This window comes from Bison bison, unplaced genomic scaffold (assembly GCF_000754665.1).
Source record: "Bison bison bison isolate TAMUID 2011002044 unplaced genomic scaffold, Bison_UMD1.0 scf7180017851016, whole genome shotgun sequence".
Taxonomy (NCBI): Eukaryota; Metazoa; Chordata; class Mammalia; order Artiodactyla; family Bovidae; genus Bison; species Bison bison.
Genome location: NW_011481589.1, coordinates 121066 through 142625, shown reverse-complemented (window position 1 = coordinate 142625; position 21560 = coordinate 121066). Strand labels below are relative to the sequence as shown.

The 21560-nt window shown below is 36.4% G+C and overlaps 1 protein-coding gene across 1 annotated transcript in view; it reads right to left on the bottom strand.

The window, feature by feature from the left end:
• LOC104995662 (chromosome unknown open reading frame, human C1orf185) overlaps nt 1–21036 on the bottom strand; it is a 45521-nt gene extending 24485 nt beyond the window's left edge. Inside the window, exons 1-3 of the mRNA XM_010849625.1 lie at nt 21021–21036; nt 9673–9778; nt 4312–4447 (exon numbers count right to left, since the gene is read on the bottom strand). Of these exons, the coding sequence (XP_010847927.1) occupies nt 4312–4447; nt 9673–9778; nt 21021–21036 (258 nt within the window). The remainder of the gene's footprint in view (nt 1–4311; nt 4448–9672; nt 9779–21020) is intronic.
• Nucleotides 21037–21560: the final 524 nt, after the last annotated feature.

Sequence of the window (21560 nt, the reverse complement as noted above, 5' to 3'; positions counted from 1 at the left end):
TGCTCAATATCACTCATTATCAGAGAACTGCAAATCAAAACCACAATGAGGTACCATTTCATGCCAGTCAGAATGGCTGCTATCAAAAAGTCTACAAACAATAAATGCTGGAGAGGGTGTGGAGAAAAGGGAGCCCTCTTACACTGTTGGTGGGAATGCACACTAGGACAGCCACTATGGAGAACAGTGTGGAGATTCCTTAAAAACTGGAAATAGAATTGCCATAGGACCCAGAAATCCCACTGCTGGGCATACACACCGAGGAAATCAGAACTGAAAGAGACATGTATACCACAATGTTCATTGCAGCACTGTTTACAATAGCCAGGACAAGAAAGTAACGTAGATGTCCATTAGCAGATGAATGGTTAAGAAAGCTGTGGTACATATACATAATGGAATATTCAGTTCAGTTCAGTTGCTCAGTCATGTCCGACTCTTTGCAACCCCATGAATTGCAGCACGCCAGGCCTCCCTGTCCATCACCAACTCCTGGAGTTCACTCAAACTCATGTCCATCGAGTCAGTGATGCCATCCAGCCATCTCATCCTCTGTCGAACCCTTCTCCTCCTGCCCCCAATCCCTCCCAGCATCAGAGTCTTTTCCGATGAGTCAACTCTTCGCATGAGGTGGCCGAAGTATTGGAGTTTCAGCTTCAGCATCATTCCTTCCAAAGAACACCCAGAACTGATCTTTAGAATGGACTGGTTGGATTTCCTTGTAGTCCAAGTGACTCTCAAGAGTCTTCTCCAACACCACAGTTCAAAAGCATCAATTCTTCAGCACTCAGCTTTCTTCACAGTCCAACTCTCACATCTATACATGACTACTGGAAAAACCATAGCCTTGACTAGATGGACTTTTGTTGGCAAAGTAATGTCTCTGCTTTTTTAATATGCTGTCTAGTTTGGTCATAACTTTCCTTTCAAGAGTAAGCGTCTTTTTATTTCATGGCTGTAGTCACCAAAGCAGTGATTTTAGATCCCCCAAAATAAAGGGGCTCTGTTTCCCTGTTTCCTGTCCCTGTTTCTCTGTCCCTGTTTCCACTATTTCCCCATCTATTTCCCATGACGTGATGGGACCAGATACCATGATCTTTGTTTTCTGAATGTTGAGCTTTAAGCCAACTTTTTCACTCTTCTCTTTCACTTTCATCAAGAGGCTCTATAGTTCTTTTTCACTTTCTGCCATAAGGATGGTGTCATCTGTGTATCTGAGGTTATTGCTATTTCTCCCAGCAATCTTGATTCCAGCTGTGCTTCATCCAGCCCAGTGTTTCTCATGATGTATTATGCATATAAGTTAAATAAGCAGAGTGACAATATGCAGCCTTGATGTACTCCTTTTCCTATTTGGAAACAGTCTGTTGTTCCATGTCCAGTTCTAACTGTTGCTTCCTGACCAGCATACAGGTTTCTCAAGAGGCAGGTTAGGTGGTCTGGTATTCCCATCTCTTTCAGAATTTTCCACAGTTTATTGTGATCCACACAGTCAAAGGCTTTGGCATAGTCAATAAAGCAGAAATAGATGCTTTCCTGGAAGTCTCTTGCTTTTTTGATGATCCAGCAGATGTTGGCAATTTGATCTCTGGTTCCTCTGCCTTTTCTAAATGTCCAGCTTGAACATCTGGAAGTTCATAGTTCACATAGTGTTGAAGCCTGGCTTGGAAAATTTTGAGCATTACTTTGCTAGTGTGTGAGATGAATGCAATTGTGTGGTAGTTTGAGCATTCTTTGGCATTGACTTTCTTTGAGATTGGAATGAAAACTGACCTTTTCCAGTCCTGTGGCCACTGCTGAGTTTTCCGAATTTGCTGGCATATTGAGGGCCACACTTCACAGCATCATCTTTTAGGATTTGAAATAGCTAAGCTATATGTATATGCCTATTACAATGGTGAAAATACAACATTGACACCTCTAAGTCCTGGTGAGGATGTGGAGCAACAGAAACTCTTATTCATTGCTGGTGGGTATGCAAAATGGTACAGCCACTTTGTCAGGCAGTTCAGTAGTTTCTCACAAAATTAAACACCTCTTACCAGTTAATCCAGCGATCATGTTACTCGGTAGTTACCCAAATAAGTTGAAAATATATGTCCACACAAAAATTTGCACACTGAATATTTACAGCAGCTTTACTCATACTTGATAAAACTTGAAAGCAACCAAGATATCCTTCAGTAAGAGAGTGGATAAATAAATTGAGGTAGATCCATACATTCTATGCTGACAAAGGTCCACACAATCAAAGTTATGGTTTTTCCAGTAGTCATATATGGATGCGAGAGTTGGACCATAAAGAAGGCTGAGCGCCGAAGAATTGACGTTTTCAAACTGTGGTGTTGGAGAAGACTCTTGAGAGTCCCTTGGAGTGCAAGGAGATCAAACCAGTCAATCCTAAAGGAAATCAATCTTGAATATTCATTGAAGGACTGATGCTGAAGCTGAAGCTCCAATACTTCTGGCCATCCGATGTGAAGAGCCAACTCACTAGAAAAGACTCTGATGCCAGGAAAGATTGAAGGCAGGAGGAGAAGGGGATTACAGAAGATGAGATGGTTAGATGACATCACTGACTCAATGGAAATGAGTTTGAGCAAACTTAGGGAGATGATGAAGGACAGGGAAACCTGGTGTGCTACAGTCCATGGAGTTGCAAAGAGTCGGGCACCACTGACCAACAGAACAACAACAGATCCATACAATGGAATATTAGTCACTGCCAAAAAGAAATGTGATATCAAGTCTTGAAAAGACAGAGAGCACTTAAAATGTATATTAATAAGAAAAAGGAGTCTGAAAAGGCTACATTCTATATGATTCCAACGATATGACATTCTAGAAAAGGCAAAAACATGGAAACAGCTAAATGACTGCTGGTTGGATGATCCTTCCTTTGAACAAGCATGGAACAAGACCTTTAGAGTAGTAAAACTATTGTGTGTGATGCTATTAATATAATGTTGCCCACATATCTCTCTCCGTCTGTCCCTATTTTTCTGTCTGTCTCTGTGTGTGTGTTTCTGTCTGTATATACATGTCAACCCATAGAATGTAGGATTCAAGAGTGAATCCTAACAGACAATGGACTCTGGGTGATGATGTCTCAATGTAGATTCATCAGTAGTAACAACTGTACCACTCTGGCACAGAATGTTGATATTAGAGGTGGCTGTACTTGTGTAGGGGTAAGGAGTATACGAGTGCTATACTTTCTCCTTAGTTGTGTTGTGAGCCTAAAACCTCTTGGAAAAATAAAGTCTACTAAGAGAAAGCTATAGTGATATACTATTACACATCCATCAGGTTGTTAAAAACTTAGAAGTGTAAAAATATCAGTACTTGTTGATATGGAGCAATCCTAGCAATTTTGTATGCCTTAGGGGAATACATGTTGACAGAACTGCTTTGGAAAATAACTTGAATTTATCTAATAATATAAAACATGCACAAATCCCATGAGTCAGTGATTCCAATGTTAGGTACATTCACCATGGAAATTTCCAAAAAAAAAAAAAAAACCCCAGCTGAAAACAATTAAATGTTTATAACATAAAACTTGACATATTTATATAACAGAACACCACATAATAAAAAAAAAACAATGAATAATCAGTATATGCACCAATCTGGATGAGGCTCAGAAATATAACAGAAAAAGAAAGAATATATTAGACGTGGAATCCAAAAACATTAATAAAACATTGTTTAGCTATATCATAGTTTTAAATTTCTACTGGTGTCTCCCTTGTTTTAGTTTGTCCATACAACACTATTTTGATACCATGTAACAGAAAGTTAATTATGTGTCCCTCTTTTCCACTTGTACTACACTAGCACTTTGAAGGTAGGGTTCATATCTTACCATAGGGAGGGTCAAGAGCTCAGAATGCAATGAAGCCTTAATAAATTCTTGTTAAACTGTATTTAATTTCAATTAGTTGGTTTAATTAGATGTTTGGTTATCTGAGTATCCTCTTATCTCCAAATCTCTCTTTTCATAGGCTTGGCAATTTCACCTTGCTTTTTTACGCCATTTATCTTCAAGCCTATAACAACTGCAGTATGGGGAATACAGGTTCTCAGGCTAGAGATATAGGGAAACAACTACAGGAGACATTTTCACTTAGCCTTTCAATTTCCTATAATGTAAACCCTAACTAGTTTGGGTAATTTAAATTTAGCTCCATGTTACTTTCCCTCAAATTTAAAAACAATAGTGGATAATTAAAATAAAGACAACAATGCTAATGACATGGTGTCACAAGAAATTATTTGACAAGATTGCTATAAAATATCACACACTACCTGTGATTGGAATCTTCCAGTATGAAAATTACGAGAAATAAAAACACACTGAGGATGAGATTTAATCTTCGCCTTTGATGGTCTTTGTCTGCATTTCTCATCAACTGCTTTAAATTTAGAGTCTTGAAATATTTCTCTGAAAAATATTTTATAGAGAACATTACTAAACATGTATTATAAAACAAAATCATTGTTTCTAACAGTTCTACATAAATGGTTTAAAATCAGAATATATTTTTACATATTTACTTTCAAAAGTGCAAATCAACTTATATATTCTCTTCTCATATGTTACTGATTTCACAACACCTATTTTGTTCATAGAATATAAATTAAGCTACCTCCTCACAGAGTTAATATTTCCAGTTTGAAGATCAACCATTAGTTTTTGATAATCTTCTCTCTCTGGCTGTGAGATAATCAACTTTAATGTCAGTTAGGCTTTTCATAGATCTGCCTTTAATGGCATAGGAAATTAAATGAATGGAACTCATTGTCCATTTTTATATTTAATAATATCGGCAATAGATGGGGAAACTTTAGAAACAGTGTCAGACTTTATTTTTTGGGGCTCCAAAATCACTGCAGATGGTGATTGCAGCCATGAAATTAAAAGACGCTTACTCCTTGGAAGGAAAGTTATGACCAACCTAGACAGCATATTAAAAATCAGAGACATTACTTTGCTAACAAAGGTCCATCTAGTCAAGGCTATGGTTTCTCCAGTGGTCATGTATGGATGTGAAAGTTGGACTGTGAGGAAAGACTGAGCACCGAAGAACTGATGCTTTTGAACTGTGGTGTTGAAGACTCTTGAGAGTCCCTTGGACTGCAAGGAGATCCAACCAGTCCATTCTAAAGGAGATCAGTCCTGGATGTTCATTGGAAGGACTGATGCTGAGGCTGAAACTCCAATACTTTGGCCCCCTCATGCGAAGAGTTGACTCATTGGAAAAGACTCTGATGCTGGGAGGGATTGGGGGCAGGAGGAGAAGGGGACGACAGAGGATGAGATGGTTGGATGGCATCACCGACTCGATGGACATGAGTTTGGGTGAACTCCGGGAGTTGGTGATGGACAGGGAGGCCTGGCGTGCTGTGATTCATGGGGTTGCAAAGAGTCAGATACGACGGAGTTACTGAACTGAACTGAACTGGCAAAAGTAAGTAGAAGGAAACTGAATTGAAACTAATGACTTACAAGGGAAGAATACCTGGGATCTTTATGCATGCAGCCACATTATGTCTAAAATAATGAAACAGCAAGTAAAACTCCAGCTGATTGAAGACAGTTAAGTATATATTATAGTTTATAATAGTAATTCTAGACTTAATTAAAAATATTTTTCCATTTCTTTTTTCTGAGGTACTAGAAATTTTCCAAATTAATTCAAGAGATCATATTATGTTACTTAATACAGTATTAACAATTAAAATCCATTCACTTATTGAATTCAATTTACTTAACAAATATACACTGAGTACTTACTATGTGCCAGGCATTATGCTGGGTGTTATATACAGTGGCAGGGGAGAAAAAGCACAGCCACTACCCTCATACAACTGTCACTGTGCTCATGGAGCTTAAACACTAGCAATGAAGACCGATAGTAATAAAACAAACACAAGAAAATGAAAAACTTACAACTATGGAAAGTATTATCAAGGAAAACGACCTGCTACTCTGTGTGTATATAAGAAAGGGAATTAACCTGATTGGAAAGGTCAGGGAAGGCTTTTGTGAGGAAGAAGTGATTGGATTAGGTATCTGAAGAAATGGGAGCGGTTATTAGATTGAATGGAGGAGGGGAGATGTAGGAGTAAGAACATTCTAGTCAGAATATCAAGTATGAAGACCTAGTGGCCACATTAGGACAGTGTAGCAGAAGTACAGAAAGCAAGAGGGAAAGTGGGAGATGAAATTTGAGAATATGCATGGGGAGACCATGTAGGGCCTTAAAAGTCATATTGTTTTATCTTTATCCTAAAATCACTGGGATGTCCTTCACAGTGGGAATGGGGTGGAAGTAGGGTGACTTGATCAGATCTGCATTTGGAAAATATCTGGCTGAAGTGTGGAGAAGAGATTAAATGATGTCAGTAGTGAAGGTAAAGGTCAGTTATAACTCCTACTGCAAGAGTCTATGTGGGGGATTAGGTGGTGGCAAAGGTAATGGAGAGAAATGGATAGATTTGAGCAATTTATGAGGTAAAATAAATAGAACATGGTGATGGTTCAAGTTTAGTAGGGGTGTGAAAGAGAGGAGGAGATATCATACATGCCTTCCATGTTTCGAGGAAGAACAAAACAATCCTTCCTTGGACTTCTCTGGTGGGACAGTGCATAGCAATCTGCCTGCCAATTCAGGGGACATGGGTTCGATCCCTGGTCTGGGAAGATTCCACATGCTGCAGAGCAACTAAGCCTGCGCACCGCAGCTACTGAGTCCAGGCTCTAGAGCCCATACGCTGCAACTACTGAAGCACGTGTGCCTAGAGCCTGTGCTCTGCAACAGGAGTGGCAACTAGAGAAAAGCTCAAGCACAGCAACAAGGACCCTGTGCAACCAAAGATAAATAATTTCTTAAAATAGATGTTTAAAAAAAATTCTTCCTGACCTAACATTTTCTTCCACTTTCTGCCCCTTTTAGCAACTCCTCTACATACCACTGCCAAAAAAAAAAAAAATGCTTCTTAAAAGAATGTATGCATTTGTTTCAATTTTCTCACCTCCTGGTTTTACTCAAAAGTAAGTTTCTGAACCCATCACTCTACCAAAACTATGCAAGGCTACCAGTAACTTCTATACTGCTAAATCCAAAAATTATTTCTCTATCCTCATTTTTCTCAACTTCTTAAGTACCTTTAACATAACTGGTCATCACCTCCTTCTTAAAACATTTTCTAATTTTGACTCCCTTGACACCACACACCGTTCTGCTTTTCCTTCTTAGATATTGTTGATTCTTCTTCCTCTTTTTCTAGCTTTCTAAATGTTGGTGAGCTGAAGAGAACAGTCGTACAGTCTTCTCTTTCAAAAATCACTCCCTGGTTAGTCTCATCCAGTTGTATGACTTTAGATACCCTCCATACACTGATAACCTAAATCTTTAGCCCTGACTTCTCTCCTGAAGTTCATACATGTATATCCAACTGTCTATTTAACGTTTTAACCTCAATGTCTCATAGGCTTTCAAATTTACATCCAAAATACAACTCCTAGTTTATCACCATTCCCTCAATTTGTCCCCCTCATTACCTCTTCATCTCAGTAAATGGCATGATTAACTCATGGTAAAAATGTAGGTTTTAGCATTATCTCTGCCATTTCACTTTTTGTTCCTTGCCTCATCCAATCCATCAACAAGACCTCCTAACTTTACCTGTAAAATTATCCCAAATCCAACTTCTTTTTTTTCATATCCTCTGTTTCCATATTAGTCTAAGACACTGTCATCCTTAATCTGGACTGTGCAATAGCCTCCTAACTTGCCTCTCAGATTTTATTCTTACTCCATTAAAATATAGAAGTCAGAGAGATGTACGAAAAATCTTTTAAAAATATGAATTAAAACTCTCATACCTTGCTGAATGGAAGTGTAATTCCACCTTGGAGAACTGGTTAGCAGTTTCTTATAAAGCTAATCACATGATCCAGCAACTCTACTCTTAGGTATTTACCCAAGAGAAGTTAAAAACACGTGTACAAAAAGATTTATAGAAGAATGTTCATAGCAGCCATATTCCTAAGAGCTAAAAATTGGAAATGACCTAAATGTCCATTAACTGAAAAATGGAAAAGCAAACTGAGATGTATTTATACAATGAAAAGAATGAAAAGATAAACTCAACAACATAAATGAATCTAAAAAATATTATGCTAAGTGAAAAAAACAAACGTAAAAAGTCCATTTATAAGAAGTTCAAAATGGGTAAAATTTATCTATGGTGATAAAAACCAGAATAATGACTGCTTCTGGGTGGGAAGTGGGGAATAACTCTTGGAAAAGAGGATTAGAGATCCTTACAGGATGATGGAAAAGTTCTGTGTCTTCAATGGGGTTATGATTACATGGGAATATATTTGTTGAAATTCCTTATTATATATTTAAAATCTGTATCTCAAATTTTTAAGTGTTATTAAAATGTAAATCATCTATAGGTGGCACTGTAGTCTTTAAAGTGGGGATAATATTAGTGAAACTTCATGGGGCTGCTATGAAGTCTAAATGAGATAAGAACATATAAAGCACTTAGAATAGTATATAGTAGACACCTGATTTTAGCTGTGATAATGATAGTAATGCCATTCTCTTGCTTAAAACCTTCTGATGGCAGAAATAATAAAACCTAAATTTCATGTTCTTGCCTACAAACTCTTGTAATTTGACCCCTATCTACCTCTTTAATGTCATCATTATTTCCCTCTCACTTGATCTATTCACAATTTCTGTTTACTGAACAATACCAAGATCATTCCCACTTGAAATCCCAGTACTTACTATCCCATTAGCATGGAAAAGCTCTTGCACAGGGTTATCACATGTCTGGCTCCTTTTTTAAGCCAAATCTCAGATTAAATATTACTCACTGGAAGAGACATTCTCCCCATCACTTTGTTAATTTGTTTCCTCTCAGTGGCAGTGCAAGTCTATGAAATAAGAACCTTATCTGACTTGTTCACAACTGTATCTTTAGTACCCTGAACAATGGCAGGCACCCAATAAATATTTGTTGAAAGAATGGATTAGTGAATAATTTCTGGTTTTCTGACTTATGCAAGTGAGTAGACAGTATATATTCATTTGCTGAAATATGAAATATTGGAAGAGTGTGTGAGAAGATTAAATTACATTTTTTAACATGAGCCAAAGCAAATACCGAACCAATTAAATAATGAAAAACACCAAATTTTAGGGGTGAAAGGAACTGAGGTATCAAGTTTCTTATTTCCATCTCTGGAAAAAGACTACACTTAGACCATACCAGAGCATTCTGTCAGCTCTTTTCTTAAATTATCTCCTAAAGGAAGAGAGTCTTTTTCTTTCAGTAACTTTTTTAATCTCTAGTAATCAAAAGTTTAAAAATTTTTCTAGCCTTTTATTATAATTCAAACCCATGTCTTCTACAGAATAAAACACATCTCATTATTCCTTAAAATTTTCATGCATGAAGATTGCTACTATACTACTCGGACTATTATACTACTGGGACTTCTCTGCTCAGGCTACTTTAAACAAGTAGTTTTCTCCCCAGTCAAATTATAAAATACCATTATAGTTATTTAAGTTTAATATCATTTGAGAAAATCTTTCATCAAATTTTTAAAAGAGAAAAGTCAAATGCTCTAATAAATCTTACCTTCGTTTGCAAATCAGGAACCACAAGGCTGATGCCAAAGCAAAGAAACCAATTCCCAAAGTAACAGCACCAGCAGCCAGAAAATAGGTTAAGTGGTTAAAAAAACCTATACAAATAAATTATAAAAGATTATTTCATGCATGTATCTTCGTTCTCTATGTAAAATTAAATGCCATAATATTTCAAATGGTATTACATAGTGTAATGTTTAAGATATTAACTAGAAGTTTGGGGGACCTGAATTCTGGTCCTGTGTAATTCTAATAAATTTCAAGATCCTGAGTTTGAGAATTACGTGGGGGCCAATGAAGATTAGGCCCTAGGGCACATTTCTTTGACCCTGCTAAAATTTGAGACCTAGGTTGTTGTTGCTGTTTTATACAGCTATTACCCACTTTTTTCTTATCTAGTTTTTTCCCTTTCCAATCCAGCTGTGAGTTTTTATGCTATTTTTCCAGCACCATTCTTTGTAGTTTTCCAACATAAGACAATTTCCATTTTAAGATTTTTATTATCAATCACTACCAGGAGGGAGATAAGGATAGTAGAGGCCAAATATGAGGAATTTTTCAAGATCTTAGAAATCTTTAAACATTTTATCTCTATCCCAGTAAAGGGTCATAACCAAAAGGCAAATAAAAGCAATGTAAATAATAACATATCACTGATTTATAAGTGGAAAAGCCTATGGGAATTAGATGATATAACTCTTTCATTTTACATATGATAAAACTGAAGACCAGGTGAGAGAAGCAAGTGAAGTTAGGTCAAGCAGCAAATTAAAGGCAGTCCTCTGTTCTTATCTATTATCATATCCCTGCTACCAAACATCTTAATACTGGTCTGTATTAAAAAGAATTAAGACTAAAGAAAGCATGATATATTTACAGTTAGGTTGGTAAAGCATACATTAAGATTCTGAAATCTGCTACGTAAGCATAAAGCAAAGAAGGCTGTATAGAATTTGAAGGACCTTAAGACAACTTACTGAAGGAGGGCATGGCAACTCACTCCTGTATTATTGCCTGGAGAATCCTATGGACAGAGGAGCCTCGCAGGCTACAGTCAAAAAGAGTTGGACACGACTGAAGTGACTGAGCATGCAAGCATGCAAGACAACTTAGGAGTATATTTGGGGTGGGGGGAAGGAGTTTAAAGGTAAAACTAATAGAAGATCTTTATGTGCGAACGTATATTATAAGTTCCACTATGGGAACGACATGATAAAGACTTGTTTTCTAAGTAATTTTCAACTTCCTGGATAGTGCCTCTCAAACTTTAGTTTTCTTTGGATTCAGAAATATCTACATTTGGGGATTAATTAATGGTGTAAAAAAGTTACATAAGACTATTTATCAAAGTGATATAATATTGGGGAAAAAAACACCCAATACCCATATGCTAAGTCACTTCAGTCGTGTCCGACTGTGTGACCCCATAGACGGCAGCCCACTAGGCTACTCTGTCCCTGGGACTCTCCAGGCAAGAACACTGGAATGGGTTGCCATTTCCTTCTCCAATGCGTGAAAGTGAAAAGTGAAAGTGAAGTCGCTCAGTTGTTCCCGACTCTTAGCGACCCCATGGACTGCAGCCTACCAGGCTCCTCTGTCCACGGGATTTTCCAGGCAAGAGTACTGGAGTGGGGTGCCATTGCCTTCTCCACAATACCCATATAGGGAGTCAATTAAATTATGATGGTGTTATATATGAAAAAAGTATAGATACTTTGGATCAGATACTTTGTCTGAGGGACTGTTGTGTGCATTGTGCCACAGATATCTCCAGGTATTATCAAATGTATTCTGAGGGGCAGAGTTACTCTCAGTTGAGAATTATAGGTATAGTGGTATAAGGAAATATCAGACAGTATTAAATGATAAAAGCAAGTAGATAAAACCCATATTTTAAAAAAAACTTAAAAGATACAGTTATTCTCAAATATAAGGTAAATATTTTTATGGACAAAAGAAGAAAAGCTATACAGAGAAATAATTAGTAGCTTCAACCACAGGCATCTAAGCTCTGAGATCTGGAAGAGGAATTAACTAGAAGAAGCAAAGAAAATCAATAAGACAATAACTAGACCAAGTCGTCCTCTGGCAGAGTGAATGACTAACTCAAAAAAGGACCAAGGAAGAATCCTGGAAATTATAAAATTAAACATTTTAAGATGGAATAAACTCTTCTTTAAACACAAAGAATTAATGAAATGAAAGGTAATACTGAGAGTCCATCCAATTACATTAAAAAAGTGAAAAATATGATAAATTATGAGACAGAAAAGACGAAGAACATACAGCATAAAACTTGGAAAGAGTAACATAGAAACTTACATTACCATATGTAAAATAGATAGCCAATGAGAATTTGCTATATGGCTCAAGAAACTCAAACAGGGGCTCTGTATCAACCTAGAATGGTGGGATGCGGAGGCAGATGGGAGGGAGTTTCAAAAGGGAGGGGATATATGTATACCTATGGCTCATTCATGTTGAGATATGACAGAAAATAGCAAAATTCGTAAAGCAATTATCCTTCAATAAAAAACAAAAAATTAACAGGGGTCCCCAAAGAGAAAATAAAGAAGTAGAAGGGAAGCAATATTCAGAGATACAGCTTAAGAAGGTTTCTTCTAAATTTTTTTTCAATTTACACATAGTAAAATTCACTGTGTGTATGCAATTCTGTAAGTTTTGACAAATATAAAAAGTGTTTAATCACCATCACAACCCAGTTACAGAAAACTTCTATCACCCAAAAATATTTCCTTGAACAGCCTCTTAGAGGTCAAGAACAAACTGCTGGCAACTACTGATTATTTTCCATCCCTATTCTCTATCGTTATACTTTTGCCTTTTCCAGAATTTCATATAAATTGAAATAGTCTAGCTTTTTAAACTTAGCATAATGCACTCAAGGGGGGCTTCCATGTAGCTTAGACGGTAAAAAAAATCTGCCTACTATCCAGGAGACCAGTGTTTGATTCCTGGATGGGGAAGATCCCCTGGAGAGGGAAATGACAACCCACTCCAGTGCTTTTGCCTAGAAAATACTATGCACAGAGGAGCTTAGTGGGCTACAGTCCATGGTCTCTCAAGAGAGGAATATGACCTAGGAACTATACTACCACCAATGCATTCAAGATTCATCCATGTTGTTGCATGTATCAGTAGTTTCTTTTTATTTCTGACTAACATCCCATTTTAGCATCATTCCTTCCAAAGAACACCCAGGACTGATCTCCTTTAGAATGGACTGGTTGGATCTCCTTGCAGTCCAAGGGACTCTCAAGAATCTCCAACACCACAGTTCAAAAGCATCAATTCTTCCGCACTTAGCTTTCTTCACAGTCCAACTCTCACATCCATACGTGACCACTGGAAAAACCATAGCCTTGACTAGACAGACCTTTGTTGGCAAAGTAATGTCTCTGCTTTTGAATATGCTATCTAGGTTGGTCATAACATTCCTTCCAAGGAGTAAGCGTCTTTTAATTTCATGGCTGCAATCAGCATCTGCAGTGATTTTGGAGGCCCCAAAAATAAAGTCTGGCACTGTTTCCCCATCTATTTCCCATGAAGTGATGGGACCAGATGCCATGATCTTAGTTTTCTGAATGTTGAGCTTTAAGCCAACTTTTTCACTCTCCTCTTTCACTTTCATCAAGAGGCTTTTTAGTTCCTCTTCACTTTCTGCCATCAGGGTGTTCTTTGGAAGGAATGATGCTAAAGCTGAAACTCCAGTACTTTGGCCACCTCACGCAAAGAGTTGACTCACTGGAAAAGACTGTGATGCTGAGAGGGATTGGGGGCGGGAGGAGAAGGGTACGACAGAGGATGAGATGGCTGGATGGCATCTCCGACTCAATGGACATGAGTTTGAGTGAACTCCGGGAGTTGGTGATGGACAGGGAGGCCTGGTGTGCTGCAATTCATAGGGTCGCAAAGAGTTGGACATGATTCAGCGACTGAACATTTCATTTTATAGATGGACCACAGTTTATTCCCCAGAAGAGAGACATCTGGTTGTTTCCAGTTCAGGGTTGTTAGGAATAAGGCATACTGTATACTTGCATACAGGTGCTTGTTTGAACATAAATTTTGAATTCAGTAGCAAGTATATATTCAAATTTATAAGAAACTATGAAACTGCTTTCCAAAGTGGCCATTCTGCTCTGCTTTCCTACCGTGTTATACAACAATTTCACATGCTCTGTATCATTGCAACCACTTGGTATTGTCAGTTTCATTTAGCCATTCTAATAGATACACAGTGGTATCCTACTGTGGTTTTAATTTGCATTTCCTTAGTCAGTTATGCTGAGCATCCTTCCACATGCTTATTTGCCATTCATATCTTCTTCAGTGAAGTGTTTGTTCAAATCTTGGCAGATTTTTAGAATTCTTTATGTAATTTGGATACAAGTTCTTGGTCAGATGTGTGGTTTGCAAATATTTTCTCCCAGCTGCGGACTGTCTTTTCAATTCTCTTAATAGTGTCTTTCACAAAGCAAAACTTAAATTTTAGTGAAACCAATTTATCAATTTTTTTTATGACTTGTGCTATGGGTCCTTCTCTAAAAACACAATATCTAATCCAGGTAACAAAGTTTTTCTTCTATGTTTTCCTATAAAATATTTTCAGTTTTATGTTTTACATTTAATTTCTGATTCATTTTGAATTAATTTTTGCATAAGGTGTGAGATAGGCATCAAGGTCTTTTTTTTTTTGTCATATGCATATCCAGTGGTTTCAACACCATTTGTTGAAGACTACGCTTTCTTCATAGAGTTGTTGTTGTACACTTGAAAAAATCAATTAGCTATATTAGTGTCAGTCTGTTTCTGGAGTTTCTATTCTGTTCCCTTGATATATCCTCCCTTCATGAATAACAGCAGTAATAACAACATATTACTTATAGAGCAAATACTATGTAACAGTATTTGGCACTACTCAAAGTGTTTATATTAACTCATTTAATTCTCACAACAGCTCTGTGTCCCCACTTTGGAGATGAGGAAACAGATGAGGCAAAAATGAGGTTAAGTAACTTGCTCAAAGGCATACAATCAATAAGCAAGGGAACAATAGTAATTTAAAAAATTGCTAAGGTCCTTCCTTATCTAACAGAGGCAATGAATATCTTTAGATTTTATTAGAAAAACAGTTAAGTATGAATACTAAATATTGAAGTATATAATAAAAGAGAATATCTAAATGAGCAATAAATATATGAAAACTTCACTACTAATCACAGAAGTGCAAATTAAACCACAGTGAGTTAATATGACAACTTGATGTCTAAAATGAAAAAGAGAGAAAATATCAAATGTTGTCAAGGAGACAGAGTAACCTGAATTCTCACTCACTGTTGGTGGGAGCATAATTTTATATAATGCTTTGGAAAAGTGTTTGTGTCACTATTATTAAAGCTGAACATATACATACCCTAGGAGAAGGCAATGGCACCCCACTCCAGTACTCTTGCCTGGAAAATCCCATGGATGGAGGAGCCTGATAGGCCGCAGTCCATGAGGTCCCTAAGAGTCGGTCACGACTGAGCGACTTCACTTTGACTTTTCACTTTCATGCATTGGATGAGGAAATGGCAACCCACTCCAGTGTTCTTGCCTGGAGAATCCCAGGGACAGGGGAGCCTGGTGGGCTTCCGTCTATGGGGTCGCACAGAGTCGGACACGACTGAAGCAACTTGGCAGCATACATACCCTATGACGCAGCAAATCTCAGACGCATACCAAACTGAAGTACATATATATTTTCACAAAATTATATACTAGAATGTTGATAGCATCACTTTTGTGTCTGTATGTTGACAGAGACACAAACTGGAAACTACGCAAAGGCCCATCAATAGTTAACGGATAAATTTTAAAAGTTTAATTGATTTAAGGAAACAAAATATATACCAGTGGGAAAGAGTAGACTACAGCTATGCAGAACAAAGTGGATAATTTCATAAATAATGTTGAGCAAAAGAGGCAAAGACAGACATCAGAAGGAGTTCAGGAATGCTAGTAATTAACGTTCTGTTTCTTGAACTAGGTGCTGATTACATAGGTGTGTTCAGTGAAAACTCAAGCTTAACACTTATGAATAAACTAGATATATGTGTATCAGCATGAACAGAACTGGAAAACCTAGTGTTCAGTGAATAAGGCAATTTCCATAAATTTATAAATTTTATAAATTCCATAAATTCATTTGTAACAATCATATGGATGCCATTTATGTACATTAAAAAAAATCAATAATACTTTTTTAAAAGTGTGATATAAATATTAAAATACACCATATTAATTGCATCTGGAGAGGAGATGATAGGAATGGGACTGTAGATTGAATATAAACTTAAGACTTTATCTGTAGATTTCCTTAAAAGATTAAAAATTTGAAGTTTACATAACCAAAACATTTTTATTTAGTAGAAAATTACATGAAAATGTTTGTTATTCTTTGTGCCTTTCTTTTTACCTTCCTGGTTATCTCAAATGTAAAAAATATAAACAATGACCTCAATTTTGTAAAAAAAAAAGGAGAGGAAAAAGGGAGAAACATACTCGTATAAGGAAAATAATCAATACTGGCTAATATTGGCTACTTCTGTGGTAAGGGCTTAGTTATAATTTTCTACTCCAGACTTTTCTGTACATTTAGATTTTCTACCATGAGTATCTTAGAAAAATCAGGAACAAAATTTTTAATCTTCATATAAGATTCTTGATTCCTTTACTTAGATAGTACAAGTCTCCTTGTAGCACTTTCTCTATTGTTATCACTGTTTTATAATCTACGTAGTAGCTTTCTCCTACTGAAGATCTCTGCCTTCCTTTTTATCATTTTTGTAATTAGTAAAACACCATTCTAGTCCTTGGTGTCAGTGGGCCATTTACATCTCAAGAGGAATTCCAATGAGGTATAAAGAATATAAAAGTTCCCCAAATCAATTTACCAACAGAAAGACAAATTACATATTTTCTAATACCTCCAAGTCACACTTTATCTGTAAAACAATCTGTAAAATGAAAAGTCTTGATTCTGTTATTCTTAAAATCCCCTCTTGCTTTGGAGAGTTAGTCAATATATAGTTTTAAGAAACACCATATGTAAAGGTTATAATTTTACTTCTTGACTCTGTCCTTTAAGTATGCTATCTAATGACTCCTCACATTCAACAGTCACTTTATTACATCACCTTGTTTCTTCATCTTAATAATATAATAAATAATGTTCTTTATTTATTAGTTTACTGTCTAATGTCTGTCTTCAACTGAAGATAAGTCCTTTTCACTGGTATTCTATGAGTTTAGAATAATGGCTGGTTACTCATAGATGATTGACTATTCAATGAATAAATGATAAGCACTGTGCTAGATGCTAGTACAAAAATTGTAATATGGGTATGTGGGATTTTTTTTTTCTTATTTTGGTTGTGCCAAGCAGCATGCAGGATCTTAGTTTCCTGACCAGGGCCTGAACCCATGTACCCTGAAGTGGAAGCATGAAGTCTTAAACACTGGACGACCAGGGAAGTCCTTAGGTATGTTGTTTAGTAGGAAGGTCATATATGTGAAAAAGAATAAGTGCAATTAAAAGGTATTATAGGCTTTATAGTGGAAGAAATAAATACAAAATACAGATACAGAAAGATCTATAAAAACATAAGAGAAAAAAATTTTCAAAGTTACATAGTCTCATGAAACATGCTTTGAAAACTTTCCATTTTCAAGTCCTTGACAAGAACTGGCGATTCAAAGATAAGTAACACATGGTCATAGACTTTAAAATCAGAAGGGTACAACATTTAAATAGAATATTCATTATAATATTCTAATTGCTATGATAGTAACATCTTGACAGCACAATATCATGTGAAACGCAAGGCTGGATGAAGCACAAGCTGGAATCAAGATTGCCAAGAGAAATATCAGTAACCTCCAATATGCAAATGACACCACCCTTATGGCAGAAAGTGAAGAGGAAGGTGAAAAAAGAGAGTGAAAAAGCTGGCTTAAAACTCAACCTTCAAAAAACGAAGATCATGGCATCTGGTCCCATCATTTCATGGTAAATCAATGGGGAAACGTTGTAAACAGTGACAGACTTTATTTTCTTGGGCTCCAAAATCACTGCAGATGGTGACTGTAGCCGTGAAACTGAAAGATGCTTGCTCCCTGGAAGAAAAGCTATGACCATCCTAGACAGCATATTGAAAAAACATAGACATTACTTTGCCGACAAAAGCCTGTCTAGTCACAGCTATGGTTTTTCCAGTAGTCATGTATGGATGTGAGAGTTAGACCATAAAGAAGGCTGAGTGCCAAAGAATTGATGCTTTCAAATTGTGGTATTGGAGAAGACTCTTCGGAATCCCTTAGACTGCAAGGAGATCAAACCAGTCAATCCTAAAGGAAATCAACCTTGAATATTCATTGGGATGACTGATACAGAGACTGAAACTCCAATGCTTTGGCCACCTGATATGAAGAGTTCACTCATTAGAAAAGGCCCTGATGCTGTGAAAGACTGAAGGCAGGAGGAGAAGGGGACAACAGAAGACGAGATGGTTGGATGGTATCACCAATTCAATGGACATGAGTTTCAGCAAGATCTGGGAGATGGTGAAGGACAGGGAAGCCCGGCGTGTTGCAGTCCATGGGGCAGCAAAGAGTCAGACATTACTGAGCAACTGAACGACAAGAAGACAACAGAGGCAGTTTGACCAAGTGCTGGGACAGTTTCTAAGGGAACACCAGAGCTGAATCTTACAGAATGAGTAAGAGATAAGTTTCCAGATATTATCTTAAACTAGGGTATGATTCTTTCATCTTATGGTAAACAAAACTCTCAATGCACATTAAGCTATAGCTTACAATTGATCCTTTTTTTTTTTTTTTAACCATTTTCAGCCAAAACTCTTAAAATGAGAATTTCTACTTTCTATTTCCAAGGTCATTAATAACTTCATGAACACAAAATTGAAAGGTCACTATTGACCATTCTCACTCTCTTACCTGGGCATAAGTAACCTAAATTCACTTGGTTTTCTTCCCTTTTCTTTGTTTATAATTTTATTGCCTTTACAGGTCCCTCTTCCTCAACTTCCTCAGTCCATCTATCCTTCCAGAGAAAGATCTAGCTGTATCCTTTCACATATCTAAATAGGGCTATACATAGATATATAAAGAGCATAGATACATACAGACATTAGATGTAGATGTAACATATCTGTATCTATGCCTAATATCTTTAATCAGAATTACTATACCTTTGTGCCAGGAGTATTTTCAAATTATATTTTGCAGTGATTCCAGAATTGAATGTTCAATTTTATTTTTTGAGTACTCACAAATTACCTCTTTATTATACTCTTTTAGGGTTTCAGATTTCAGTCTGAGATTTACTGCAATTCAACAAATGCCTATTGAAAACCCGTATGTGTGAGATATTGTTTGAGGCACCAAGTGAGGGATAAAAGGTCACTGAAGTAACAATGAATCTTCATCCTGAGGTTTAAAATTTTATAACGAAATTATTAGTAAGCCTCATATGCACCTGGCATAAAAAGCTGATCACACCAATTTTTTGGTTATTGGCTGCTCTGACTGAATAGAAACTAACTAGATCTGTGAACTCGGAAGAGTTATTTATGCTGATTGGATTTTAACATTATTATTTGAAAAATGGGAGTCATATTATCTGTCTCAGAGAATTAGAATAAGGAATAAACAAGATAATGTTGCAAGGAATTACTAACATAGTAAAGAAGACATCTCAAACAGCATGTGTATACCAGACCATAAAGTAAGACTCAACAAGTTTTATAGAATCATTATTACACATACCACACTCTCTGACAATTATGAAATTAATTTTATATTAGTAACCTAACACATACTCTAAGAAAAGTTCCCATACTTGGAAAATTTTAAATCACACTGTAAATAACTATGCATTAAAGAAGAAATCAATGGAAATTTGGAAATACATAAGACTAATCAATAATGAAGCATTATATATAAATACTGGTCTCATCACTTCATGGCAAATAGATGGAGAAACAACGTAAACACTGACAGACTTTATTTTCTTGGGCTTCAAAATCACTGCAGATGGAGACTGCAGCCATAAAATTAAAAGACGCTTACTCCTTGGAAGGAAAGTTATGACCAACCTAGATAGCATATTAAAAAGCAGAGACATTACTTTGCCAATAAAGGTCTGTCTAGTCAAGCTATAGTTTTTCCAGTAGTCATGTATGGATGTGAGATTTGGACTATAAAGAAAGCTGAGTGCCAAAGAATTGATGCTTTTGAATTGTGGTGTTGGAGAAGACTCTTGAGAGTCCTTTGGACTGCAAGGAGACCCAATCAGTCAATCCTGAAGGAAAACAGTCCTGAATATTCACTGAAAGGACTGATGCTAAAGCTGTAGCTCCAATACTTTGGCAACCTGATGTGAGTAACTAACCCACTGGAAAAGACCCTGATGCTGGGAAAGATTGAAGGCAGGAGGAGAAGGGGATGACAGAGGATGAAATGGTTGGAGGGCATCACCAAACTCAATGGACATGAGTTTGAGTAAGCTCCAGGAGTTGGTGATGGACAGGGAAGCCTGGTGTGCTGCAGTCCATGGGGTCGCAAAGTCCGACACAACTGAGTGACTGAACTGAACTTAAATATAAATGCTTGCAGCAACAAAGCTGACGACCAATTCCAGGAAAATGTATGGCCCTAAATGCTCTGTTAGGAAAAAAAGGTGAAAAATAATGAACTTAGCATTCAAATTACCAGTTGAAAAAAACCAGAAAAGTAAGCCTAAATAATGCAGAGGAAGGAAATAAGAAAGAACAGAAATTAGTGAAAAAAATTAAGATTTTAGGGAAAGACTAGTAAGATTAAGAAATGTCTAGTAACTAAATTTTTTAAAAGGTGGCACAAGTAAACAATTTCAAAAATGAAGAAAGAATATAATTACAGTTATAGCAGAGATTAAAATAAAATACTTTCAACAAATTTATGCTAGTATATTCTAAAACTTACACTAAATTATATATACCTATAAAGTGACTTACAAATAATGACTCAAGAAGTAATAGAAAACCTAAATGAACATGTATCCATTAAATTGAATTAGCAGTTACAAAATTTCCCCCAAAGAAAAGAGCAGGCCCCAATAACTTTATAATTTCTACTGTATACTCATGATACAAATATTTCTTATCTTATACAAGCTCTTCCAGAAAACAGAAAGAGATTTCTGGCTGTTTGTCCAAGTGTATTTTCTTCTTCCCATGTAAAAACTAGATTACATGTCCCAGCTTCCCATACCATTAGGTGAAGCCATGTGACTGAGTTCTAATCAATGGAATTTGAATGAAAGTGATGTCATAAAAACCTCCCACATACCTTTCTCCATAATCTTTCTTCCTTTAAGCTTGGCTGGGATAGAGATGATCCTGAGGAAACTTTGGAAACCAAGTGTCATCATTGATCTAATTGACATTTACAGAACACTCAACCCAAATAAAATGAAACACAACATATCAGGATTTGTGGGATGCCAATAAAGCAATATGTAGGGGAAAATCAATACTAAAAAACTGTAATATTAGGGGGAAATGTGAAACACTCTTAAAAACTAAAATAAGTAAATTAAGCCCAAACAAAACAGAAAAAAAATTTAAAAACCAAATGGAAACCAATGAATAGAAAACAGAAAAACAATAGAGAAAATCACTGAAACAAAAAGCTGGTTCTTTGACATCTATATAATTGATAAACTAGCTAGACTGACTAATAAGAAAAAAGATACAAATTATCAGTATCAGAAACGAGAGAGGTGACATTACTACAGATTCTATAGCTATT